Here is a 27,930-nt window from a genome sequence, read left to right as displayed (position 1 = left end):
AAAAAATCCTAGGTACGTCAGTGCGTGTGTCCACGCTTCCTCTTCAAAACCGGAAGTGCCGTTCTGGCAACAATGGTACATTGATTTTCCCACGACAATAAGAGGAGGACGTGTTTTAGGACCCATAGATCGACACATTAAGTACTTTTCTACTCAACTGGTCAAATTAAGTCCGCCATGTTATCGGACGCAGGTCAGTGCTGAAGGCTAATGCTACATGCTAGCTGTGACATGTCATGTCATGTGGGTTCGATTTTATATAGACGTTTGTTGTTATGTTGTGTCAAATAGTCTCTCAGGTCTCCTCGTACATAACACACGTGGTGTTTGTTTGTGTTTCTTACGCACCTTGTAAAGTACGTCGTTTATTTTGGATCACATGTTTCTCTGTCATAACAAGACACCAGTCACAACAAAGGCCCCTTTAAGAGACGTGGAGTGGTCAAGATAAACTGAAACGCATTTTAGAAGGAAATAATAACATGATTGTTAAAACATAGATCTTCATCTTCTTTAAGCTAATAGATTCTGGTAAATTGGTGATATGAAGTCGTTGTCTTGAACTATTACCCCTAGATTTATCTTTCCTTTGTCACAAGATGATAGGAGATTGTATCTCTTCATTTGGGTCTAATCTACTCTCTTGCATCTGTTTGACCCATTGCACCTGCAAAATTGTCTGCTTTCGTCTATCTGTGGTGCAGACTTTCCTCTCCCAGCTACATCATCCAGCTCTTTGTGGATTAGTTTGTTATTTGAAATCAAATTATAGATCTAATGCCCAACTAAAATATGTCTAGATTACTCTGGGAATGCCTCCGCTGTGCGAAGAGGGAAGAAACGGCACCCCGGGGACTCCCCGAGCGATGGCCAAACTCTACGTTCTTCTGGAAGGCAGATAAATGTCAGAGTGAAACGCACAAACAACCCGCCTCCTGGACAGGTAATTGATACATTTAGTGTAGAACTGATTTATATAAGAGTGCTGATTGTCTCATTTCCTTTCAGAGTAAACGTAAGGCTACTGATACAGAGGAAGAAGATGACCAGTCTGAGAAGAAATACAGGAAGTGTGAGAAAGCAGGATGTTCTGCTACCTACCCTGTTTGTTTTGCAAGCTCGTCTGATAGGTAAATATTTCCATTTAACAAGAAATCAGACAATGGCGGTTGTTTAGAAACATTTGCATCAGAGGTCTATCACTAGCATAGGTGTTGTCTTGTCAACCCATTTCAAATAATCTCCTAACTCAGGTCTTTTCATTAATTCTTTAGATGCGCTAAAAACGGCTACACATCTCGCTGGTACCACCTGTCTTGTGGTGAGCATTTCTGCAATGAATGTTTTGACCACTACTACAGAAGGTAATGGTTTATTTTTACAAGTTTGCCACATAGAATAATAAATGAATATAGTTTAAGAATGGAAAACCATGGATTATTGTGTTTATCCTAGTCACAAAGATGGATATGAGACATTTGCTCTCTGGAAGAAAGTGTGGACGAGTAATGGAAAAAGTGAGCCCAGTCTCAAAGCTTTCGTGGCCGATCAGCTTCTGCCCTACTGGGTAAGAATGGAAATGATGAAATTAACATTATTTATAAAGGAACCATCACACAGGAAATGCTACCATAAGTGCTCTGGTGGGAAGGTACACCGGTCTAATATGGAATCTGGTATTGATTTCGCTTTTTTTTCTTTCCATGCTGACATCTATTTTATTTTTAGTCTGATCCTCCTTCATAAAATGATTACAAAATGACAGTAGTGTTTTAGAAGCAGAGTCTACATTTGTTTTGTCTCTTATCTGATTTTCAATTCCACACATGATTTGCAGGTTCAGTGTACCAATTCAGACTGCAGGAAATGGCGCCAGCTCACCAAAGAGATCCATCTCACTGCTTCTTTAGCAGCAACTTATCGCTGTGGCATGAAGTTCAACAACATTAAGGTTAAAACATTATTTAAATTAATTTCACATGACTGTAATAATACTTGGAGGTTCTATTTTCTTTCAATGTATGCTTACTTTTTTTACTTTCATCCATCGCTGATTATCATCATCCTTCATCAATATATTTTCATACATTTTACCAAACAACATTTGTTGTTACAGACCGAAGGGCCAGACCAGTGCAGCCAACCAGAAGACTTGGTGAGTGTTTCAAGTAAAATAAATGTCAAGGGTTCAGCTTTGATATGATTTAAAATGATTACTTTTTGTACACAATACAGCAGACATGAGTCTCAATACTTGTTTCCCCAGAGAGTTGCAGAGGTGGCAGAGAACTGGTGGCACTCGATGTTGATTTTGCCACCCTTGTTCAAAGAGAGCCCCGCCACCCCTTTCCTGGCTGCGTACTATCCAGACTGTGTGGGAATGAGCCCCTCGGGTTGCCCGGGCGGCGTGTCGGTGAGCGAGCTGAGGGCCGACCATTGCAGAGCTGTCCAGCCACAGAGTGAGTCTGAGACTGATGAGGAAATAATAAAAAAACTACTCTTTCTCATAATAAAGTTTCCCTGTTTATTTATCACCTCACAGTTCCAGGTCTGTGTCCGTACTTCCAGCCCTTCTACCAGCCAAACGAGTGCGGCAAAGCTCTGTGTGTAAGACCAGATATGATGGAGCTGGATGAGCTCTATGAGTTCCCAGAGTTTTCACGGGACCCGACGATGTATCTGGCTTTGCGGAACCTCATTTTGGCGTCCTGGCACAGGAACTGCAAGGTACCGGACCCCAGCATTTCCAATAGCTTATCATGAACTCGATATATTTGGAGTGTTTGTGTCTAATGTCTGTTCTAATTTAACTTCAGTCCATGAATGTGTTGTTGTAGTTCTCTCAGCACTCTGGTTTCTTCCCAAACCTTGATCTAATTAAAGATTAAATTGTCTGTAGGTGTAAGTGGTTGTCGGTCTGTTTTGGCCCTGCCGTGGTTTGTTGACCGATTAAACACTTGGGATATGCTCAAGCCTCTGTCACCCTGTAAGCTAATAAGTCACTCACTTATAAGTAAAAAGCAATTCAATTTGACATAAGTATGAGCTTTGTTTGCAACGTATTCCATGTTGGCTGTATGATATTCTGTTAAGGACAGGGCTGCGTAACTCACAACATCTATTTTGTCAATTAAAGATGCAATTGGAACAGCAGCTACCTTTTTTTTTAATTCAAATTTATTCACTATTATCAAATGCTAAATTCTTTCTGGAAAGTAAAAGATAAACCTTTCACAAGCAACATTATATGTCCAAGACTAAAACAGACCTGCATCAAATTTTATCAATTTGACAGTTATCAATGTTTTTTCCCTTTCAGAGTAAAATACATTTGGTGTTATGTCCTGTCATAATAATAATAATATAATTTTCGTTATATCCTTTTTATTTTATTATAGAAGCATTATCAGTTTTGATTTGGCTGCAACACTTCCAAATGTCTCAGTACATGCTAACACCCTTGTCTAAGCTTTCCTCAGTATAGAGAACTGGAAGTGAATTCTTAAAGTGAAGGTCAGCTGGATTATGTGTTCTGGTCGAATTTGTAACCCCGATAAGCAGCTGCTGAACAAGATCTTAAGGAAATACATATTGATACCTTCTTTTCCCTCCAGGAGGTGCTGACGTCCGACAAGTGTGCCTTGCACATCATCGTGCGAGGGTTGGTGCGCGTGCGCTGTGTTCAGGAGATGGATCGAGTGCTTGACTTCATGACCAGGAAAGGTCTGATCAACACGGGTGTGCTCGCAGCACAGAGGCCTCTGCTGCCAGAAAAACACCACACTGTGAGAAATCTATTAACATTTTAAGACTATTATTCCATGTGATTTTAATAAAAAACATTTTGATTGCAGAGGACAGTTATCGTCATCGGTGCAGGAGCTTCAGGGCTTGCTGCGGCTCGACAGTTAAAAAACTTTGGCACAAAAGTAGGTAACAGAATTCAAAAGGATGTTGGCTTTTGTAAAATAATTTCTCTTCGAACTGGTCACATCATATGTCCAATGGTTGAATCAAAATTAGAACTTATTCCGTTAAGTTTGGGGGTTAAAAAATGCATCCTTATCTCTTTTGTCTCTTTGTTTTTCCCTAAGTTATTTATGTAGAGCTATAATATGTGTCGTCATGTTAATTAAAAAAAAAAACTCTGACACTCTCTAGGTGCTGGTTCTGGAAGCAAGAGACAGAATTGGTGGTCGTGTTTGGGACGACGGCTCTCTGGGCGTCACTGTCGGCCGCGGAGCCCAGATCGTAAACGGTTGCGTCAACAACCCCATCGCCCTGATGTGTGAACAGGTGGGATGTTTCCAGTCTTATTGATTTCATCGTCGACCCTTACACGTCCGACCCTTCTTCTACAGATGGACTTGAAGATGCACAAACTAGGAGAGAGGTGCGACCTCTTCCAGGAGGGAGGTCAGGCCACAGATCCGGCCATCGATAAACGTATGGACTTCCACTTCAACGCCATTTTGGACGTGGTGTCTGAATGGAGGAAGGACAAATCGCAGACCCAAGACAAGCCCCTTGGAGGTATTGGACCTCCTCTAGATTGTTTGTTGATCACAATGAAAAAGTATCATTGACTAGTTAAGCCTTTATACAACAATATACATCGTCGAGTATTACAGCTCAAGTGTGATTGATTTGTTAAGACTTATTTTCACAAAATGAAGATGTTACTCAACTTATACATGCTAATAAAAATAGAAATTGTATTTTCTTTGTCAGTTTTAGTGGTAGACAATAGATTTTTATCTTTGTCAGAGATTAAATTAATAGCAGAACATTGAGAGATTTCAATTCACTTAATTTCACTGTCTTGATAACGGTGTAATTTATTTGTAACATGCACAAGAGTCAGTTTATTTAGTTTGTGCTTTTCTTTTTCTTAGAAAAAGTACAGGAGATCAAAAAGAACTTTCTTCAGGACTCTGGGATGCAGTTTAGTGATCTGGAGGACAAAGTTCTTCAGTTTCATCTCAGCAACCTTGAATATGCCTGTGGCAGCACACTTAATCGGGTGAGGAACAGACCAGTGTTATACACATCATTCATTTATTTTCAAGGTCTCTGATTCTTCTCTGTTCATATGTTTCATCCTCCCCCTTGATATCTCACTTTGAGGGAATCCACAAATATACTTTGTCTCTTTCAATGGAGATGTTTTTGACCTTTCTTTACAGGTTATCCTAAGGAAGGCGCTATAGACAAAAAGAGGAAAATTAGTATCGTATTAGCGAAAAAAACGGATGAATCACTGAAAGTTGTTATTTTTAAATATGTCAATCTTTAATGAGAAACTTTGGACGTAAATTAAAAACAATTAAATTGGTTGGTGATTGTACTTTTTTAACATGTATTATAATCTTAATTTTCAAAATAAAAGGCACACATTTCCCACCTTTTCTGCAGGTTTCAGCAAGGTCATGGGACCACAACGAATTCTTTGCCCAGTTCTCAGGAGACCACACACTGCTCACCAGTGGCTATGCTGCTATACTTCACAAACTGGCCGAGGGGCTGGACATCAGAACAAAGTGTCCGGTGAGAGCACGGCTGCTTCTATGAAGAATAGAGTGATACTGAACCTTGCTGGAATTTTAGACTTAAGTGACGCTTAGTTCATAGATTGCAACTTTCCCTACAGGTTCAAGCCATCGACTACTCAGGTGACGTCATCAAAGTTACTTCCTCCAGCGGTGCCCAGTGGACGGCACTCAAGGTAGAAAACCCATATTTGAAGCCAAGTGATAAATACATTTAAAAAAAAATACTGTTATAATAATCTTAACTCTACTTCTCAGGTTCTTGTTACAATCCCACTGACACTCTTGCAGAAGAACATGATTCAGTTTAACCCTCCACTTCCTGAGAGGAAGCTGAAAGCCATCCACAGTTTAGGAGCTGGAATCATAGAGAAGGTAACTTAATTATATAGAAAAAGTCAGTTTTCAAATTGTATTTTGAAAGATGGAATATTTTTTCATTTCCAAAATGGAACGGGCTTTTTCAAAAGACAAACCAACACAACAACCATTAGTTCATTTATTGTTTACTTCATTTCATTTTTGTCCAAGTCTACAGATGAATATGGTCTAATAATCCTCAGTCAAGAACATATGGATAATAAATAATTTTCACCCTGAATGACGGACTTTCACCTCTTCCAGATCGCCCTTCATTTCCCATACCGATTCTGGGATGGCAAGGTCCAAGGTGCAGACTACTTTGGTCACATTCCACCCAGTCCTGACAAGAGAGGAATGTTCAGCGTCTTCTATGATATGGACCCTCAGGTGTGTTCTTTCACATGTTCAAAGTACACCTGCGCAGGTCCTCAATTTGGTTTTTTGTTATATATTCGTGCCTTATAGGGTAAACGGGCCGTGCTTATGTCCGTCATCAGCGGAGACTCTGTTGCTGCAGTGAGAGACATGGAGGACAAAGAGGTGGTGGACGAGTGCATGAAGGTGCTTGGAGAACTTTTCACCGAGCTGGTGAGTAAAGCGTCTCAGCCCATATCTTTGCATATATCAAAATGTACATTTCAATTTACATGTGTCCTGTCAATGATAGGAAGTACCGCAGCCACTGCAGTACATGGTGACACACTGGAGCAGAGACATGTGGTCCCAGATGTCTTACAGCTTCGTGAAGATGGGAGGAAGCGGCGAAGCTTACGACATACTAGCCGAAGATGTGCAGGGAAAGATTTTCTTCGCTGGCGAGGTAACGACTCATTCTTTCGTTGTCTTGAGGTCGTAGATTATGACATAATCCAGCAATTCTGCAGACCTTCAATCGGACAGATTTGACCAACATTTCTTCTCGTCCTCTCCCAGGCTACTAATCGGCACTTCCCGCAGACGGTGACTGGAGCTTACTTGAGCGGTGTCCGAGAAGCCAGCAAAATGGCTGCTGTATGAACTGTTGACGTCTCATGACAAAACACCAGCACTGTCAAGAGTTATCCAAAGCTCTCGAGCACTAATGCAAATAGCGTTATACACAAGATGACTGTTAGTAGTGTTGTCTTCGTCATCACACAAACTTGTTTACTGTTGTTAAACATACTTTTTTTTTTGTGTTTTCTGATTTAATAATGGTCAAATTAATCTAAATTCAGTTGTTCTGGACTTTTCCCAAATCTCACAATGCTTGAGCTGAGAAGGGTTATAGTTTAATGAAAAGCTTTGTTAAATTAAAATGCTAATGAACAACAAGATTTTAGTTGCTGAAATCTTCCCACATTCTGACATCCGTTATCAACTTCTCAACTCATAGTTGGTTTAAAGATGATGAGAAAAAAATAGTATGAATTCTGGAGAAAGTTCTCTTTGTATGAATCAAACAAATACAACTATTTGACTTCAAAACTCTAGCATCCATAGTGTAACATGCAGAGGCAAAATGTCATGTTGAGCCATTTCAAAACTTCTATAGTTGGACACTCCAAATAGAAATGACACGTTTCAAAAAGATTGAATGGAAATCAATGCTCAAATGAGCTAACCGAATGCAACATGCTTCCTAACTCGACTCTAAGATAGTTGACAGTAAACATGTCTTCAACCTAAGCACTTCAAATTGCAGACTTTAAATATAGATTCCTTCAACATGGTCAGATAAATGACATGATAGTGAAGATGTTGTGTTAGCACTTTGAGTTCAAATGTTATTTTTACAAGATGGTGTCTTTAGTTGTAAGAATTAGAATACAACAAATTGAGCCCTCGCTGTCTCAGGGATGTGATTTATATCATCATTCTAATAACAATAATGAACAACTTCAGGATTTAACATATCTATGTATATTTCATGTCTCTGTTGTGTATTTTTATGTCCAGCAAAAACATCTTTCTGGGACTATTCAACCAAATGGGCTTGTTCTAGTTGCCGTAGAACACATTTTATTTATCCGTTTTTTTTGTGTAATAAATTAAGCTGTCTACTGCCTTGATCTGCTTTTTATTTTTTATTTATCTATTTATTATCAAATGCATCTTTCCAGTCACTCTCCTAGTTGCTTTTGAGTAAATGTGATTTTTTTTTCTTCTGGAATTTCTCTTCCAAAATCCGTATTCAGTGGGCCAGTAGCTTCTAATAAAATCAGAAAAATAAACTTTTATTGCCAGTGTTGCACAGGATTGTCTTGTGGTGGCAGTACAGAATAAAATAGATCGATCTCAGGTACAAATATTTGGCCGTTTTATCTGATCAAGGCCGGTTTTTTTATTTATTATTATTTTTGGTGAAGATGCAAAGCTCAGTATGATGAAAAATGTACATGATGTATTTCTTTTCATATCTTAGATACATTTTACAGTTCCAGGGATCCAAGGTATTTAAACTTTTTTTTTTTAGATGTATTACTTGTATTTGCAGTTTCAATGGGGAAAATACGAATATAAAAGTTATGCATAAATCAAATATTATTAGCTAAAAACGACTACCTTACTCTTCCTTGAGGTAAATATAGGGGAACACATTTTAGTGCCGCTTATGATCTTTTCAACGGGTGAATATTTATTAAAATAAAACAAAATACAAATAAAATGCCCATTTTAAATACCCATCGCGTACAAGCACAGTCGCTTTATGATGACGTTTTGTCCGAGTGAAATTTTTTCCAACTTAATATTTTCAATTATTTAAACATTTTTTAATACGGCCATTTGGGTCTTCTCGTTTTTGCATAAAATTGAAAACAAAATAATTATAAAAAAGAAAAAAGTTACATCTTTTTTGTTTATGTTTAGTTGATTTAAACGATATTTATTTAAACAATAAAGAAACATTAAAATACATGTTAAAATGTTGCAAAATGTCTAATCACTGTAATTTTATTTAATACTCGTGTTGATTCTGAATGTGTTTACTTTGTTTCGTTTGTTTGTATTTTGGGTGTCTTCGTTTCTTCGCTGCTTCCTGCATCCAGAACTTCCTCCACCCTCGGACCAGCTGAGTCCTCCATCTGAACGCGACCCGAACACAAACACCCTCGAGTGGACACGAAAGACAAGTGACAGCAGGGGAGACGCAGGATTTTTCATTTGTTTACATGGACTCGTCGTGTCACAGCTGCAGTAACAGTTAGCTGACGGCTAGTCAGTTAGCATGTCCCTTCAGCTTACACCACTTTCTCTGGATTCTTGACTTCATCTCGTCATGACTGGATCGAAATGTCCTAAAGCACAAGATTCAGAGGCAGATTCGGACGAGAGTGAAATGAAAAATGAGCCAGAGACGTCATGTAAGTACAAGCTGTGCGCAAGTGTTCTCTGAAAGAAACAATGTACCGGTAGCTAACAGCGGCTAACATGTTGTGTTCATGCCAAGATGAGGAAGAACTGAAGGATCCAGAGGATGATTCCGATGGAAAGAAGGATGAAACTAAGAACACAGAGGAGGAGGAAGAGGATGGGCAAGATAAGGATGAGCTGAACACAGAGTTACCACCAAAAAGACCAGAGAGAAGTCTGAAATGTAAGTGTCGTTAGTGCTAATAAATATAAACCCAGATAAAGTGAACATGTTGTATAAAAATGCTGATGAACAACTTGTTTTCCTTGACTTTGTTTCTCTTCTCCAACATTACCATCAATGATCTCTAAAAAGAGACATGGTCAGTTTTATGTTTGAAGTCTAAAATCAAACGTTTTGTGGTTAAACAATAGTGTGTGATGGTTCACTAGTGATCTAGCAGTGACCGTGAGGAATAGTTGGTGGTCAGTTGCTCACCATAAATATTAATGTGTAACAACTTCATATGTTTCAGCAAGTGTTTTAAGGACATTGTTAGGATGTCTGGCGGCTGTTGGATGTGGCGTCCTCTACGCTGCGTATCTCTTCACCTACCACGACAGAAAGTTTTGGTTTTCCACCAGACAAGTGAGAATCTTTCATTGAAACATCTTCTCGCCGGTAACCTCGCCATTCCTGGCTGTGTTGTGCTGATTAAACCTGTGGCGTTGCAGGAACTGGAGCGGGAAATCACCTTCCAAGAAGGGAGCGGCATTTATTATTATTACTTCAAACACATGCTCAACTCTGCATCTTTCCAAAGAGGTATGCTTTAGAACAGAGCCTTCGGTGCCAGACTTATAAATCTACAGGGTTTTCTTGTGCTAGTGTTTATTGTCTTGTACTATTGTACTAATTGTTTTCTTTTTCATATGTATCAATATCATATGTTTTATTTATGTGTCTACTGTTTGTCTTAATATAATGTGACAACTCAAATTTCCCCAATGTGGGAAGAATAAAAGATGAATAAAAGTATCAAGCAATCAATAGATTATTAATACATTTATCCTCACATCAAACTGTAGCACCTCAGCTAGAGTGATTGTGGAAACACAGTGACCTGATTTTTTCACTTTATATTAATGTTGCTATTCTTGCTGTATAACTTGCATAACGTCTAATGAACAAAATAGTTTCTAATCTTAAACTTTTTAATATAAGGCATTACATTTGATTTTGATGATCCCACTGCATTACAAATGTAAATTGTTGAAACAATGGACACACAGGATTGATGTCTTTTACTTTGCAGGATTCTATGAGTTGGTGTTCGACAACAGGACGATCGCAGGCCAAACCATTAATGCTGTGGAGCGTCTCTCTCTGTACCCAGAACTCATGACCAGCTTCATCTACAGAGTCTATGTTGGACAGGTGATCTTGTCAATGTCATTCATCACAATATTTATTGAAATATTCTTAGTTGAAGCTTTCTGAGGGGGTAACACCAATGATGTATTTTATATAAAATAAGTGGAATTCGTTAGCAAGATTTTGTTTGGCTTGTAAACATCAAACTTGATTTTTAGAGTTTTTAATGTTGTATTTTTGCCATTATGGGTTTCCTCCCATGATAATGCTCAAATATGTCAGTTAATTGAATGAATACATTACTTATTAATAGAAACTTCACTTTAAATTATATCATAAATTCAACATTAGAATGGATCTGTCTTTGTTATGAACGCAAAGCTAACTAATTCTCTTTCTTCAGGATTACATGGAGCCCATTTACTTCTACATCGGGACAGTATTCAGCCTTCAAGCGGTTCATGTCACTGCTCTTTTTATGTGCAGCTGGATGTTGAGTGGCACCTGGGTGTCAGGCATGTTGGCAGTGGTCTGGTATGTGATCAATAGGTGAGAAAAGATTCATGTGATGCATTTGGATTTTCTTCAGACTCCACACTTCACTTCTATTATAAATACAACACACATCTTCCTCAGACTGGACACGACCAAAGTGGACCAGGCAGTTCCTCAAAGAGACCACTGGGCGCTGCCCTACTACTCCTGTCAAGTGGCAGCTTTAACTGGCTTTCTTAGTAACAAAAGTAGCTCCGTTATGGAGGTGAAGTTTCTTTTCATTCTTTCAGCCAACATTTTTAAGGGTAAAATAATAATAATGTTTTTTTTAATGCTCCTTTGCAGATGCTGTGCTATCTGACCATGAGTGCCACCACCTTTAGCTTCCTGCTCATGTGGGAACACAGTCACTACATCCTCTTCATCCAAGCCCTTTGTCTCTTCTTCCTCGACTCTTTCGATCTGCTGCCACCTCAGAAGGCGAGACCAAGAGCATCTTTTTAAAATGATTGTTCAAGCAATATCTGTGAAGAAAATGATTTACCATGTCATCTTGTCTTTGTATACACAGATAGCAGACGTCCACAAGGTCTATATTAGCTCCTTGTTTCTAGCCTACCTGGTCCAGTTTCAGAACTCAACCCTGCTCAGCTCCCCATTGCTTAGCCTCATCATTGGCTCTGTGCTAGCCAGGCACTTCCAGGTACATGACTTTTATCTCACATCTTAAGACGCCTGGCAGAAACAATCACCTCCTGTACTGTTCCCGCAGCAAACGATGAAGGTGGGCCCTCTAGTGGCCAGAGTGATGAAGCTTTTCCTGCATTTCTACCTGGTGTTCACCACGTCGATCACCTTCAGTTACTTGGTCAAGGTATAACAAAAGCCTTTCGATTAATTAAATCATCTTGAATATTAGATTATTCCAAAAACGTTGTATTATTTTCACAGAAACTCACACCTGCAAGTGAAAGTGACTTCATATTGAAGTTTCTAGAAGTGAAATTTGGACTCAACACCACAACGTGAGTTCCAGGTTTTTACACTTTATCACCAAATTCATAGAGTTTAAAGTGTGGTTGCTACATCCTGTCTTCATACTTTATATCTTCCTTTATCAAATGGTTATTAAATTGCATCATAAATATGGAAACCGTTATGAATATTGAAATCGAAATGGAACTAGATGGATAAATGCATGTATGTTTACAAAGTATTTAATTTATCTTACAATATAAATTATTTTGATAATGTGAATGCATTTAATTAAAGATTTACTTTCAAACCATTCATTCAGTGTTTACAATTGTTGCATTAAATGACCTTTGAAATTGTATATTTTATTTCCTTCATATCAGGGACTTTATCCCCAACTTTCTCCTGTGCGCTGAGAGTCTTCAGGCTCCAACCCAAGACTTATTTCTGCGACTTACCCAGACGTCTGTTCTTCCATTCTACTTCCTGGTGCTCCTTGTCTGCCTTCTCTCGACTTTGGAGACTATTTACAAAAGGCTAAGGTAAATGACAAATAAACAATTGACAAATAAAATACAACAAATCAATATATTACTGTCTGTCAATATATAAATGTATAAAGTGATAGTCAACCAGTTATTTTGCATTGTAAAGTGTTTTTATTTTAATGCTTTAAGTTTCATTGTTAAAATGCATTCCCAAAATGTCTCTTTCTAAAAGAAATGTTTATTTTAATCTGCCACTTACTCATAGACCTGACCTCCAATTTAAATTTGTCTGTCTTTTGTTTGACTTTGTGACACATCAGTGGTCAACCTGCAAAATCCACTGTCAGCTTTGAAGAAGGCCAAGTTGGGGAACATCCAGAAATCATCTTCCATGTTTTCCACACACTTCTCTTAGGAGGATTGACGATGCTCTTTGATAGGTAGTCATTTAAATAATCAAATATGCATTGTTATGTTAACATTTATGATAAATCTTGACATCAACTCTGGTCAAGGGTGAAGTACTTGTGGACGCCGTATGTCTGCATGTTCACTGCGTTTGGCGTGTGTTCTCCCGGCCTTTGGATGACGGCGCTCAAGTGGCTCAAACTCAAGTCCACGCACCCTGTTGTCATGGTAACGCCCACTCATTCTCCTTCCATGTTTAATCACACTTATGACATAGAAATAGATTCTTATTTTCGTTCTTTTACCGCCACAGGCTCTGATGCTGAGTACTGTGGTTCCTACAATCATTGGCTTCAGTTTGTGGCGAGAGGTGAGGATGATGGGTCAAAGTTGAAGAACTTCTGTGAACACTAAAAAATGTTTGCTTGTTCTCTGCAGTATGGACCTCATGTCCTCACTGAACTGGTCCATGACGAGTTAGAGTTTTATGATCCAGAGACGGTGGAGCTGATCAGCTGGATTAAGTAGGTTCCTTTAACTCGTCTTTAATTTATTTTAAAACATTTATAATCTCTCTCTCCAGGCTTAAGACTTCTGCTTCAGCAGTGTTTGCTGGAAGCCCTCAGCTGCTGGGAACCGTGAAGATGAGTTCAGGCTCAGCGGTCACCAGTTTACCACTTTACTCGGATGTCAGTCTCCTGAAGAGAACTGAAGATGTGAGTCTTGTGAAATCTTGTCTATGTTATATGACATATGACATATTTAAAATGCATATTTTCTCCTCGTAGACGTACCAGGTGTATGCAATGAGAACTGCGGAGGATGTCTACAAGATTTTGACTTCTCACAAGACCAACTATGTGATTATCGAGGAGTCGATATGCACTGAGCTCAGTTACGATAAAACGTGTCGAATGAAAGATCTGCTCGACATATCTAATGGACATGTGAGTTGTGTTACTAAAACGGCTATGAATCTGTGTCACCCTGAAATGCTATTTATTTGGCCATATAGACTGAAACAGTTCATCACTAAACATAACAGACGTGTTGTCTCTCCGTCAGGTGGTGTACGAGCACGGAGAGATGTACTCCTTCTCCAAACAGGGACGTTTCTGTCACGAGATCAAGATGAACTACTCACCTTACACCAACTACTTCACCCGAGTGTTCTGGAACAGCTTGTATCACGTCTACAAAGTCAACTCAGTTATTTCCTTTCAGTACTGACGACAGAGATGTTTGTGTGGCTGAGCGGAAACAGTTGATATGTTTCTCCTGCATTATATTGTTGCCTTATTTACTCATAACTTATGATCCATCTACATCTATGAACAGTTTGTTGAAGAATGAAGAGACAAAGCTTTCTAAAAATAAAGCATTCTTTCAAATAGTTTCTTTATCTGTTGATTTAAGCTATTGACAAATGCCACTACATTTATGATATCCCCGGGTTATTCATCCAATGAGCACATGAGGGATGAAAGAAAAAAACAGATACTATTAACTTGCATTCAGTATCAATTATTTATTCTTTACATATCTTATGAATTATATTATTTTGAAATTGTGTTGCAATGCAATTGTCTTCATGTAGACACCGGAAATCTTTTTAACTGCTCAGTCGCTTCCATTTATATATTCTTCCCTGAGAAGAACAATTAAGCGAATTGGGAATCTGTTTGTAATGTGTCTGATATAGGTTACAAAAATGGTATATTAAATAAAACCTTAAATAATGTTCTATAGTTCAGCATGTCACAGGCGTGACGAAGCGGAACCGGAAACCCTTTGCTTTAGAGGCGGAGCTTAAGAATGAACTACATGAGAAACACTGAGCATTTAGCTGCCTCAATGTTTTGACCCATTTTCCTATTCCATGTTCCCTACATTCTCAAACTGTTCATATAAAACACATACAGGTAAGATGCCATACCCTGTTTTTAGCAGAGCCGCTGTGTAGAGTTAGCAAGCTAGCTTGAATAAGTGCTAAAAACAAAACACTAGAGAAGCGGCAAGATGCGTTTGTTTTATGATTCATGTCGTCCCGTTTGTAGATGTCCACTTTCAACAGTGGTTAGATTGAAGTATCCGCCCACTGTGGACCTTCAGTGTACAAAACGAAGCACATTGATCCTCAAAACATGTCATCAACATCATATTGTCACAATAAATGAAATGCACTGTTAGTGTTGCCAGTTATCTGAGCTCGAATTTTAAGATAATCACATTTGATCAAATATATAATATCGATTGAAGTGGCAATAATCGCGAAATTGGATTCATGCACCTTAATACCAGGAAAAGCTATTTTTTTTTAGCATTTATTAGTAAGTTCTTGTTAATTCCGCTGTACAATTGCATCAGTAGACTTTTTTCTTTTTTAGCTTCTTTGTTGTAAGATCCTGAACTTGTCTTCCAGCCTTGGAAAATGAGTGCTGAAGCAGTAGACCGTGTGGCTGCTGTGTCCAGCAGTCGACCCAGCACACCATTGCAAACCTCTTGGTTTGAGTTCCTCCTCGATGCCAACCTGTTGGAGACCCACCTCTCGAAATCACACCCAGGTTTGCCAATATTTTCTTTGTGATTTTATTTCATGTAAGTGGTAGATTAAATATTTTAAATGTGGTTTTCCAAGTTAAAGTATGTGTTTTGAGTTACTGTTATTCCTATTCAGACCCAGCAGGAGTGCAGTTGATCATCCAGTTCCTGGAACAGGCATCCAAACCCTCAGTCAATGAGCAGAACCAAGTCCAGCCACCAGTGGACAACCGGCGGAACCGCACGCTGAAGCTGCTAGCGCTCAAAGTGGCAGCTTATCTGAAGTGGGATCTAGATGTTCTTGAGAAAGGGTGAGTTTCCTTCAAGCTTTTATTTTTGTGGAGCTGGGCTCATTTTATCCTCATTTCTTCAGATTAACAATTCCAGTCGTGAATATGTTACTGAACGAGCTGCTGTGTGTGAGCAAAGTACCAGCCGGAGTCAAACATGTAGACCTGGATCTGTCTACTCTGCCTCCAACCACTGCCATGGCTGTGATCATCTACAACCGATGGTGAGTAGAACCACAGTAAACACACTAGGATGTTTGGAAATGTGTAACGACTTGCTTAGAGCGCAACTCATTTTAAACTCTAACTCTCCTGACTTACTCGCATGTTTCAAATGTTGAAGTCTTCCTCTTCGAGATGCAGTAAGTTCCTCATCATGACCATGCTTTGAACTTATTACTTAAAGTTTTACCCGTCTGAAATCTCGTCGAACGAAAGGTTACGAAAGTGAATTCCATTATGATGTAATAATGGCTTCACTCCTCCAGCCAGCTGTAATCACAACCCGCTTTGTTTATACAACGAGTCTCTTGGAGGTGGAGACTTCCACAATTGATGACGGGCTGTGACAAACATTCATGTTTGACCAATCACAAAAGAGAGTGTATTTGGTTATGGTGAACAAGATTTAATCTCCAGAAAAACAAAGTGTTTTCAGTGGGCGGGGCTTCAGATCATTTTCCAATCTAAATATTTAAATGAAAAGAGAGTTTTGTGGAAAGAGACACATACAATAGAGGTCCAAGATCAATTGAAGAGACAAATAAACATATTAGTCGCCTTTTTAAAGGTTTTTTAAAGTGTAAGTAGGAAGCTGCTAGGTCGCAAACATGAAAAGTCGGATAAAACTATAAAACTTATGTTTAAATGTTACTGAGAAATGCCAAACTACTTAGTTTCATACTTTTTTTTATTATTCATTACTAGTTAACCTCTGTTTGTTGTTGTGTTGAGGCTCCTTTCCTCTTTTATTTGAGTATTTACTGTATAAAACAAGCAATTTCTATTCAAAATAAAGCAGTATTATAACACGTAACATGTGAATTATATTGCACGATATTATGAATAAATTAATATAGAATTAAATAATATACCTTAAATAAATTGCAACTTTTGCGTGGTTTTATTACATCTTATTGTATACACTTTTTTTTAAGTCCCATCATATAAAGCTCACTTTTCTTCCTCACAGCAGTCCCTATATACAATGTGGCCCCATTTTGAAATGTAATTTCCCACCAACATAAACAGAATGTAGCCAAGTAATTATCTTATTCATATTTTCCAGTAGCAATAAAAAACTGTTTGAATAAAGTGTGATGATAATAAATACTTCTCATTTACGCATGGCTATATCTTTTCTAAAGGGCGATCAGAACTATTGTGCTGAGCAGTTTTCCGGAGAAGCAGACCAAACCAGGCCCTCATCAGATGAACATGTATATATATTTCTATTCAACTTGTGTCATGATTACGTGGAGTATTTGTTCTGTTGAGTATATCTTACACTGTAATGTGTTTTGTAGGTTAAATGTTGTGCAGCAGGAGAAGGAGATGACTGAAAACATTCTTACTGTGGTGAGTTCAGTTGAATGATTTGATTAGATTTCAAAAGATCTTTGGAAAAGTCAGTAAATCATTCATATGATCTATCGTGGCTACATATTAAGTTATTTTTTGATCAACTTAAACTTAGAGGCTTGGTTAACTTTTCTGGTCTATCACATGCTCCTAACTGCATTTATTTCTGATGTATTATACATAGGAATCCTGAGTTCATTTTATTGAGGAAGTAAATGTGGTGGAAATCTGATTTAAACGATTCAAAAGCATGTAATTGTTAATAATGTGTGTGATCAGCTGAAGGAGCAGGCAATAGACTCCATCAGTGTGCTGGAAGGAGCTCTGAGGCTGAAGAAAGATTTCTACGTTCACACCATGAGAACTCTGGATCTGTTGGCAGCTGAAGCTGCAGCTAACGGGGAAACTGAGTCGTCCACGGCGGGACTCTGCTTCAGTGCTGATGAGCTCCACTGTCAGGTGATCCTAGTGAAATGAGTGGATAGTATTTATTCATTTGTGTGCTCCATGAATCTGAGTAGAGTTAATTAACTGTTTGTTTGTTTAGGTTCACTATGATCTGGGAGCCATTTTCTTTCAGCATGGCTGCACTGACCAGCCGGCATTTGAAAAGGCCAGAGATCATTTCAGACACACAAAAGAACTCCTAAAGAAGGTGCGACACTATTTTGATGCTGAAACATGTTTTCCACAGTCGGCATCTTGACCATGAATGGTTTTCTCTCTAGAGATGGTTTTTTCTAATGTGAACTGTGTGTGTGTTTAATCTAAAAGGCTACATAACATATAGGTCATCCTCAGATATTTACACTCGCAATGAGTGTTGTGTTATTTGCTTGTGAATACATTTTTTTGTAGTTGATATGAACTAGAAACAAGTCCTGGTGTGATTCAAGGCTTCATGCTCGCTCTGGTCTTCTCTTAGTTGGCCTCGACGGTCCATGTACACCTGGATGAGAAGCGGCTGGCTGGTTACTGGAATGCCTGCAAAGCTCTGACTGGAGACTGTGACTCCTGCGACTCCCAGAACTCCCACTATGACCAGATCAACAGTCTTATCAGGACTCGCAAATATCAGGTGGGAACAAAAGCAAACCTAATGTAAACGTCAGGATCAAAATCTTAGACCGTTTTATTCTTTGTCCAGGCTGTTATCGATGTCTTCATCAAGGACAACATCACCCACAGTTTACCAAACCAGTTCAGACGGTCTGTTCTTCGGGAGTTCATGTATAACATCCAGCAGGGGTAGGAACGATATTTACAACAAAAGTAACAAAGTCATCAGCTCATGAACTTCACAAGAATGTTTATTTCCAGCACATGTGATTTTAAAGTTGTCAAATGATGATTATCTTAACTATTTAAACCATCTGTGCAGGGAGTCGGGTCTGGATGAAGTTTGTCATAAGTTGTGTGTTTGCAATGCGATCCGGGATATTCTGGAAGGTGAAGTTGTGAGCGTACGGTTCCAGCAGCTCATCACTAAACCAAGCAGGCAACTGTTGGACTTCATTTTAGAGGTAAGCTTGTTCCGAAGTCCTTTCACTTTTTATCTCATACTTAATTTGATTTAAAGCTGGTGGATGTCCCCAAAAAGAGAGACATTTTTTTTGAAGGAAATGATAAAATATTTAAATATAAAAATCTAATTCCACAACGATGGGAAAATATTTACCTTATAAAGGCGTTTAAGATTAAGAAAACGATTTGAATTTAGAGTAATAATTCACAGCTTAATTCTTTATCAAGAAAAAATAAATTGATAAAGGATAATATCATTCGAAGGTACAATTTAAAATCGTATATAATCATATATTATAAAATGTTATGTATGGATAAAATATTATGAAAATTTCCAAATTTCAATTTACATGAACTTCAGGATCAAAGGATTAAATGTAATGTATTTTAAAAAAAAAATACATAAATAATACATAATACAATAAAATGCTTAAAAGCTAATAAAAAAAAAAGGGAAGCAATGTGTTTTTATGTTTTTAATTAAAGGTTTGTGGGTAGAGATGTTAAATAATTGTTCCGTGTTTACACTTTTCTCAAATTTAGATAAATAGTCATTCATTTATCTCACTTTTTTCATCATGAATCTTTAATGTTGAGAACATCTCTCCGCCTCACAGGTTTGCAAGCAGTCGCTGGACAAAGACCGGCAGGCTGATGCATCCAGAAGGAACATGGCTAATTTCATACGGTCAGTTGTCCAATGATTTTAAGTAGAATTATAAAATGTATATGAAAACTGCATGTAACATTTTATCACATATCTTCTATAATATATTGAAAATACTCATCTTTGTTTCTTTACATTTCAACATTTTCCTGTTCTTACTATATTCAAGACAAAACAAATTTATTGATGATGTTAAAAGAAATAAAAATGATTAACAATGGGATAAAAGATTAATTTCAACCCCCCCCACCCCCCCCAAAAAAAAAATTAATAATGATTAGATCTGCGAAGCATGAAACGGTAGATCTAGAGTTAAAATAAAAAAAACAATATAAATGTCATTAATATAATACATATAAATATGTAATGTCTCTTATTTTATTTAAATGTATTGTGTCTTATTGTATTGATCTATTTTTAATTTATTAGTTTCATTTTTATATTCTGTAATGCCACCACAACAAATCCCAGTGTCGTCTTTACAATACTGGCAATAAATATTTCTTATTCTGAAATTTAAAGTGCGATGTTGTCTTGACGTACAGGTCACTGTGTGACACCCTGGAGGACTCCTCTCTAGTATTTCTCATCACATCCCATAAACTCTTCGCGGAGCTGCTGATGGAAGAGGAGAAGAAGGTTCTGCTGGAACAAGTGAGGAGAAAGTCGACCATCATCAACCTCAGCGCTAAACCTTTACCGTCCTTCTACGACATCCCAGGTGTGTTTGTTCATCCAGAATTTATTGTCCTTTGCTATGAGTGGTCCGTGATGTTCAGACCTTCTGCCTCCACAGCTTCAGCCAGTGTGAACATCGGTCAGCTGGAACAGCAGCTGATTCTTTCCCAGGAGCCGCGACGGATCCGTCAGATAATCATCGAGCTCCATGGTTTGTCGGAGCGACCGTACTGGAGGGTCAACAGTAAGGTGAAAAGAGTTGAATCAGTAGCAATGATCGCTGGTATGATTACTACAAATTTGAATATAATTCTCATCCGTTATCTAGTGGGAAGTTCCGTCGGACTACATCAACCTGATCCTCAGTATTAAAGATAACTTGACAAAAGACCTGGTCTACATCCTAATGGCCAAAGGTCTGCACTGTATCGCCATTAAGGTAAGATTCCATCATTTCTGACTTTGATGTAATTGTCTCATTAAACTGTATGGGAAAAAAAGCTTGTATATAACCTAATTGAAATAATTGTTTCATTTTGAGTATTACTAAAATAGATTATGAAAGACTGGTCGTGTTTGTTGCAGGACTTTGTTCACGCTCGGCTGCTCTTCTCCGCCTGCCTGGAGCTGGTGACGGAGTTCTCTCCCAGGCTGCGGCAGGTGATGCTCAACGAGATGCTGCTGCTGGAGGTCCGTGCCCACGAGAGCATCGCAGCCGAAGGAGGCAAAGAGCGACCCCCGCCGGACCTGGTCAGCAGAGTCAGAGGCTACCTGGAGATGAGGATTCACGGTTGGTACCGACAAACGCCAGTTTTTGTTAAAGATAGAAACACCTCTTGGATGAATCGGGGAGTGAAGAAAATAATCCCTTTTAATTCATTGCTTCTGTTTAGATCTTCCTCTGCGCCAGGTGGTGGGAGAAGAATGTGTTGCCTTCTTGTTGAACTGGAGGGAGAACGACTATCTGACTTTACAGGTTCCCTCATCTCTGGTCATGAACAACCCATATGTCCGGGTAAGTCACACACTGTAGGATGTCGCGGAACCACCGTTGCCACATATAATTCGTTTTTTCAAACAACGACTCTTATTGGGTCAGTTTCATCTGTATAGTAACTTGAAAAAGTCTCTCAGTACTTCATGTGAAAACACTGTCTTTGACTGACTACTGTTAAACAGTCTGAAGGTCACATGACACTCACAGACTCTCCAGTCGTCCACATAGTGAAGAACATTGTTAAAATAATGCCTTGATTTCTACTTCACTGTCGATATCAAACCAATCATTATCGTTTTTAAACAACCCCTGACAGCTCGGGCAGCTGCTGGCTTCAACCTGCAAAGAGCTCCCGGGCCCCAAAGAGAGCCGCCGCACCGCCAAAGAGCTTTGGGAGGTGGTGGTTCAAATCTGCAGCATCTCCGTCCAACACAAGAGGAACAACGATGGTCGGGTGGGGCTTATAAAACAGAGGGAGTCTTCTTTAGGAATCATGCCCAGGTAAATGCTTTCTTTTTATCTAGTAAAGCAAATAACTCAAGAGTCTGATCCATGGTTCATGTTCGTTCATTTAGGAGTAAACTGGTGTCTTTTATCAAAAAGCTGAGGGTGAGTTTATTATCTGGAAGTTTAAAAACCAACGTGGTTCTTGAGCTTTGACGTGTGGTGCTGCTTCTCTGACAGGAGCCACTCGTGATGACGACTCTCATCTCACTGTTTGTGAGGCTCCACAGCATCGTGCGGGTTCGTTTCATTCTTATTTTTCTTCTTTATTCTAAAATGGTAACTAAAAAATTAGTCAGACACACCCTCACCTGCTGTATTTTAATTTTTCCTGAGGGTCCAAACATTGGCCCCTTTACCTGTTTGGGCCTCAGTTAAAATAATCCTTGTGAATGGAATGACCATAAAAACTGTTTTTTGCCGTTAATATGCAGTAAATTCCTGTTAAAACTTGAAACTGTCCATTAATTTATTAATTTTTAAGGAGTTGTCCTTTCTTGATTTGTGGGGATAATTGTTGGTACGACGAATGAGTTGAATTCAAGTGACTGCATCTTTCTTCCGTCTCCTCCTAACAAATGCCAATCATCAATTTCTTTCTTCTTCAGGATGATATTGTAAACGAGGTGACAGCGGAGCATCTCTCCATCTGGCCGTCAGCGCTCGCAAAGTAAGAGTCTGAAGTCCTATGTCACCACAAAAAGTTTGTCTTTTTTGAGCTTGCGGGACAAAGTCATGGTGTCGTTGTGTCCAGCATCCAGGCGGTGGACGTGGAGGTCGTGGCTGTGACGGTGAAAGAGCTGGTCTCCTACGCTCTGACCCTGAACCCTAATAACCAGTCGTGGCTCATCACTCAGGCCGACATCTACTTCGGTGAGTTCTTATCAAGAGATCTGATGACGAGTGATTGAATTAATAAATAAGGTAAGATAAGGTAAGGTAAAACTTTATTGTTTTTTACCAATAGCCAGCAATTTTTCATAAACAATAAAAAATAATACATAAAAAATAAAATAAGAAGAAGAACATAAAGAGGAAGAACAAGATGACACAATCTAAGTCTAAAGATAAAGAACATAGGTCAAAGAAAAACAACAAAGACAAAGCATACAAAGACTAACATAGAACAGAACATCCAGATACTCTCACTCCACTCCTGCCCCCGAACTCAGAATTGTACAATTTAATAGCCCGAGGGATGAATGAGTCCCTGAGTCTATTTGTTTTGCACCTGGGTAGGAGCATTATAAATGCTACATTATAAATGAAATATGCCCTTTTCTAACCTTTCTGTCTGTCTTGGTCTGCAGTGACGAACCAGTACTCTGTGGCCCTGAACTTCTACCTCCAGGCAGGAGCTGTGAGCTCCGACTTCTTCACCAAAGTCGTGCCTCCTGATGTCTACTCTGACCAGGTTCGTCACATTCAATTATTTCAAAGCTTTTGTATGCGTTTGCTACACATGTGACATCACGTGTGTGTGTGTCTGCCAGGTGGTGAAGAGGATGATCAAGTGCTGCTCCATGATGAACTGCCACACACAGGTCACTACACTCACATTATAAGCCCTTAAGCACCTGCAGGAAACATCATCACGTGTTGATTTTGTAACATGACAGGTAGCAGTTCTGTGCCAGTTTCTCCGAGAGGTGGACTACATGACGGCGTTCAAGGCTCTCCAGGAGCAGAACAGGTAGAGCAGCAGCACGTGGTGGCCACAAGGAGGCAGAATCTTTGACATGCTTTTCTGTTTCAGTCACGATGCCATGGATTCCTTCTACGATTACATCTGGGACGTCACCATCCTGGAATATCTCACCCGTATCCTTGTTAATGCAGTTTTTTTATGAGTTGTAAACAATTATTTAGCATCTGTTTAACCTGGTTCTTTTTTACTTTCCACAAATCTTTTTTGATGAAGCTCTCGACCCAACTCAAATGACACTAGGGCAAAGTGTGGAGTAAAACTTTAACCGTCTATTTAATTACTAGTTCAACTCTACATGTAACTTGTTAAATATCTTTGTTTAAAGACCTTTTTCTTATCTTTTTATACTTTTTTTTTTTTTTTTTTTTGACCTTTTTTATATCACATTTCAAATGGAATTCATATAAAATGAAATATAACACATTATTTTATGGCATAATAACACTTTATTTGCATTTGATTAAATATAGTTTGAAATATGTAATGTTTTGTTCTTCATAATCATTTTAATTAGATTAATTCATAAGAAAAACAAATCAGATTAAGACTACATTTTATTTAGGAATGGGAATTTATTTGATAAAGTTTTAGTCCCTTCGTTCTTTTGGCTTGACGTCCATGTATAACAGTGACAGTATATAATGTGGCCCCTGAGGAAATTTATTTGTCCCTTCTTGGTTTAGACGGAGCAAGGAAGCCATATTTATTTAATTTTTGTCTAAAATGTCATTTTCATAAACTACTGATATGTAATAGACTTTATTTTGTAAGGTTGATATTTTTTTGTGTTTTTACATTAACAATTGTTTGGCCTCCTTCTCTAATCTCAAGTTATAATAAATATTTCAACTGCTTCAAAGTGGAAATGAAGCTTTGGATTCGGATACATTTTTTCTGTTTCAAAGTTTTTCAATTAAGATGTATTTGTTTTCATCCTTGACCTGTTCTTCAGATATCCATCATAAACGTGGTGAGACAGAAAAAAGACAAATAGCGGTGAGTAAATGCCAGAAAAAAAACACATCTGATATTTATTTTGGATATAGGATGTATAAATATATAAACATAAAAAGATTTGACGATAAGCTTGTCTACATGCTGAAGATTCACCTTAATTTATCTGGTTTGAACAAAATCAGAAATCTGTGCAGATGTAGTATCGCTCACCTGTCACTAGGTGGAGTGCTCCACTTTAACAACGTTTAAAAAACTTAAACGTGGGTGTAATATCACGCTTTGCACACAGAGCTGCAATTTAGAGTAAAAGTAAATAATATAACCCTAATACAAACTATGTAATGGAAAGCTTTACCAGAGACAAATACTGTTAAAAATGATCTTGGCTTAAAAAAAAAGTCACAGGATCTGGTTTACCCCCAGAATCGGTATTTTAAAATGTGTTTCTTAGGTCTAGTTTTACACTTATGAGATAAACTTGGGCGATTTACCTACAAGCCACATACTTGAGCATAAGGTTTTAATAAGATAAATGTTCTTATTTACTACAGATCAAAGCGATTGGACAGTCGGAGCTCAACACCAGTAATCCAGAGGAAGTTTTACAACTGGCTGCTCACAAGAGGAAGAAGAGATTCCTGCAGGCCATGGCCAAACTTTACTTTTAAATAATAAATAATTCATTTTTTAAACCTGTTGTACACAATGTAAATAAATACCTCTGGTTTGTACTTTGTTGCCTATTTTTTTTTAAATTAGTTAATCTATTTTTTAGTTCCATTGTAGCATTAAACAGGAACAGGACATTTGGATTTATAAGGCTGACAAACCAAGCTAGTAAGTACATATATTGTTTTGTTGATTTGAAAATCTTTGAACAAAAAAGTGGATGTATTTAATAATAATACTAACTTAACACCATTTGGTTTAACAGCAATTTAATTTAAGTTTGATTCACCTTTATTAGCTAGCATAACTGGCTAACACATTATCTTTAAAAAGACATGCTGCTTTTTTCTTTCTAGATAGATAGACTTTAAATAAATCTGCTTTTGTTCGTCCAGCCTTGTGGTTTATGTCTTATGTGTGTGCTTTGTTATTGAACTCAGTTGCTCGCAGGAATTTCAGGTTCATTTGTGTGGACAATAGCAACTCTGTGCTAAAGCTACATTTGAAGGCAAGTTCTATATGATTAATTTTCAATTTTTTAAAATATTATTTATTTGCTAATATGTACTTTTTTCCCGTGACTTTATGCAGGTAAATATAACCATATTTCATTGTCATTAAAATGGCGGCTCGATTTTAAAATCTGTCATGTAATAACGTACATAAGCTAGCTGATAATATTCTACTGGCGCTAGTTTACATAACATAGCTTAAAACTCCGCTTTTATACCTTTTTTAAGCACAACTTATGTAATTACTACTACATATATAACAGTTTACATAACATTAAACTTTTGAAATACAGAAACGATTAGTGAACCATAGTTTTTTCAATGCCTGAAAAAACTATAGGTGCATTTTCTTGGTAAAATTTGTGAAAACAAAGATGGAATATATTTTTTTTGGGGGGTGTCTTCTTGATAATAACCAAAATAACAAAAGTTCTTACATTAATATCTGTGGCATTGTACTGAAAAACAAAACATTGCTTCTTGCATTCCACGTTTTCTCTCTTGTGTCTCATAGTACCATGATAAACACTTGAGGTAGTACCTGATGCATAACCATTGTTTGATGAATACAAGGCTGATCTAGTCATGTTTTATTCTCCATGGCTCAAGATACTCCAAGCTTCTAACGGAACTCCATCTCCAAAGAACATTCAGAGTCACATCCGGCCTTCAGCACATGGTAAGTGTACTAATATAACATTTTTGTTTCTTAGTTTTCATGACACTTTCTCGGACTAAACTTAAGCGTTGTGGAAAAATGATTGAAACTGAAATAATTGCAATAATAAGAATAACTTTTTCTAAATTCATTTTTATAGTTTTACTTGCATGTTAAACTAAAATTGCTTAAAAAATCAAATCATAATGCTTGGTAAGGCGTGTAGAAATGTTATGTACTCTAACAGTTTTACAGTCAAAGCAATAATCTGTATCGGAAGTTTAGAGTTAAATTGAAATGTCGCATATATATTGGACTTATGTAACGGATAATAACTGTGACATTATTTAACATTACGTGAGTGCGATCCGTGTAGGTGAACGGAACATGTCGGCGAAGATAAAACACACCTGAGAGGACCATACATTTTTCTAAAATAAACTCCAGATCTCTGCAGCAAGATAAGCGGTGAAATTAACGAGCAGATCTCCTCGTGAAACTGGATCTCTCTGGCAGGCCTCCCTCCAACGTGTGCACACACACCAAACATTAAAGATCCCGATCTCGAACTATGATATATGACACATCCTCCCTGCTTTTGTTTTATTCCACTCCAAAGCCCAAATGCGAAAATTCCAAGGATTTACATTCCTGATGAACATCAAGGGGGGAGAGACGTGGAGTTTCAAGTAGCTATCACACAGATTATGAGATCAACCTTCTGTTTTTACTTTGTTCATTAAATCAGTTACACAGAGAGGATTATGGCTTCATAAGTCCATAAGTTGCTTAAAGTGTCCCGATAACAGAACCTGCCTGACTCTAAACTTTTGAACTCTGCTGGAGACATCAGTGCTGGTTGAACAATTTCATGAACTCCAGAAACAGGGAAAATTGATCTGGGAAAGCTTGTGTTGTGCTGATTTATTGTTTGAAAATACACATATTTTTATTTTAGTTTTTATTTGTTCAGGCTTTTCCTTGATTTTCTGGAACTCCTGTTGTGATTTCAGTTTTATCTTGACCTTTAATGTATATACTTTATTGAGTATTGTTTTGATTATTTAAGCGCTTTGTGACCCTGGTCTGGAAAAGTGCTATACAAATAAAAATTACTTACTTACTTACTTACATAGCTTAGTAAAAGATGTTAGCGGTGTAGTTAAAAATAAGAAATCCTTTGTTATCCTGATTAATTCTGTGTGAATTTCTTTATACTTTTTTTCTGCTCGTGTTGAATTTTCTTTACATTTCCGTGAAAATTGGATCGATATCAAGAAGTGTGTTTACGAATCTCGAATTAAAACTTTCTGATTCTAATTGCAGTTTGTTCTCCCAACCTTTAACCGAAGTTTAAGTGTCAGCCGTTACGGATGTTCTGAGGTCTCCGAGCGGTGCCGATTACTCCTCCCTCATTAGGTCGCTTTCACTAGCCCCGCTAAGTCCTCATCAAGAGGTTTTACTCCAAGTGACTGGGCAGAGGCCCGATCCAATTCACCTTTAAAGTTCAGTGGACCTGTCTGGGTCATCGAGGGTCGCTGCATCCCTCAGCACGCTGTGCAGGAGTAAAGAGGACTCATTAACTAATTTACCGTCACTACTGTACATATTACATATATTCCGGGTGTTACATTTGTATCATCAGTTTAAAAAATATC

At 38.0% G+C, this 27,930-nt stretch overlaps 3 protein-coding genes across 3 annotated transcripts; all 3 read left to right on the top strand.

The window, feature by feature from the left end:
• The first annotated feature begins 44 nt into the window (after positions 1-44).
• kdm1b (lysine demethylase 1B) lies at positions 45-7,963 on the top strand. The gene is made up of 21 exons (XM_087787071.1): positions 45-193; positions 801-943; positions 1,009-1,130; positions 1,275-1,364; positions 1,456-1,567; positions 1,838-1,951; positions 2,117-2,155; positions 2,267-2,459; positions 2,543-2,727; positions 3,615-3,785; positions 3,855-3,929; positions 4,162-4,296; positions 4,362-4,533; positions 4,896-5,023; positions 5,416-5,547; positions 5,651-5,725; positions 5,808-5,924; positions 6,174-6,299; positions 6,378-6,500; positions 6,580-6,732; positions 6,846-7,963. The coding sequence occupies exons 1-21, from the start codon at positions 178-180 to the stop codon at positions 6,927-6,929; spliced, it is 2,505 nt and encodes an 834-aa protein (XP_087643197.1). The 5' UTR covers positions 45-177; the 3' UTR covers positions 6,930-7,963.
• A 981-nt stretch (positions 7,964-8,944) lies between these two features.
• LOC148083869 (putative C-mannosyltransferase DPY19L4) lies at positions 8,945-14,379 on the top strand. Its single transcript, XM_087787070.1, has 19 exons — positions 8,945-9,256; positions 9,343-9,489; positions 9,782-9,894; positions 9,981-10,071; positions 10,562-10,683; positions 11,024-11,169; positions 11,257-11,380; positions 11,461-11,595; positions 11,687-11,818; positions 11,888-11,989; positions 12,067-12,140; positions 12,474-12,632; positions 12,899-13,018; positions 13,094-13,214; positions 13,300-13,356; positions 13,425-13,510; positions 13,570-13,702; positions 13,775-13,933; positions 14,052-14,379. The coding sequence occupies exons 1-19, from the start codon at positions 9,172-9,174 to the stop codon at positions 14,214-14,216; spliced, it is 2,271 nt and encodes a 756-aa protein (XP_087643196.1). The 5' UTR covers positions 8,945-9,171; the 3' UTR covers positions 14,217-14,379.
• Positions 14,380-14,797: 418 nt separating this feature from the next.
• Positions 14,798-25,145, top strand: ints8 (integrator complex subunit 8). The gene is made up of 28 exons (XM_087787069.1): positions 14,798-14,908; positions 15,409-15,550; positions 15,664-15,838; positions 15,901-16,041; positions 17,185-17,256; positions 17,344-17,395; positions 17,678-17,857; positions 17,946-18,053; positions 18,324-18,476; positions 18,546-18,646; positions 18,780-18,921; positions 19,540-19,610; positions 20,135-20,310; positions 20,386-20,516; positions 20,596-20,706; positions 20,853-21,057; positions 21,161-21,282; positions 21,581-21,765; positions 21,840-21,873; positions 21,949-22,008; positions 22,377-22,438; positions 22,523-22,641; positions 23,079-23,182; positions 23,262-23,312; positions 23,388-23,461; positions 23,525-23,589; positions 24,429-24,472; positions 24,985-25,145. Exons 2-28 carry the CDS (start codon positions 15,418-15,420, stop codon positions 25,099-25,101), a joined length of 2,988 nt encoding a protein of 995 aa, XP_087643195.1. The 5' UTR covers positions 14,798-14,908; positions 15,409-15,417; the 3' UTR covers positions 25,102-25,145.
• The last annotated feature ends 2,785 nt before the right edge of the window (positions 25,146-27,930 follow it).

The sequence above is a fragment of the Callionymus lyra genome, chromosome 3, assembly GCF_982586985.1.
Source record: "Callionymus lyra chromosome 3, fCalLyr1.hap1.1, whole genome shotgun sequence".
NCBI lineage: Eukaryota > Metazoa > Chordata > Actinopteri > Syngnathiformes > Callionymidae > Callionymus > Callionymus lyra.
This window is presented reverse-complemented; position numbering and strand designations above follow the sequence as displayed.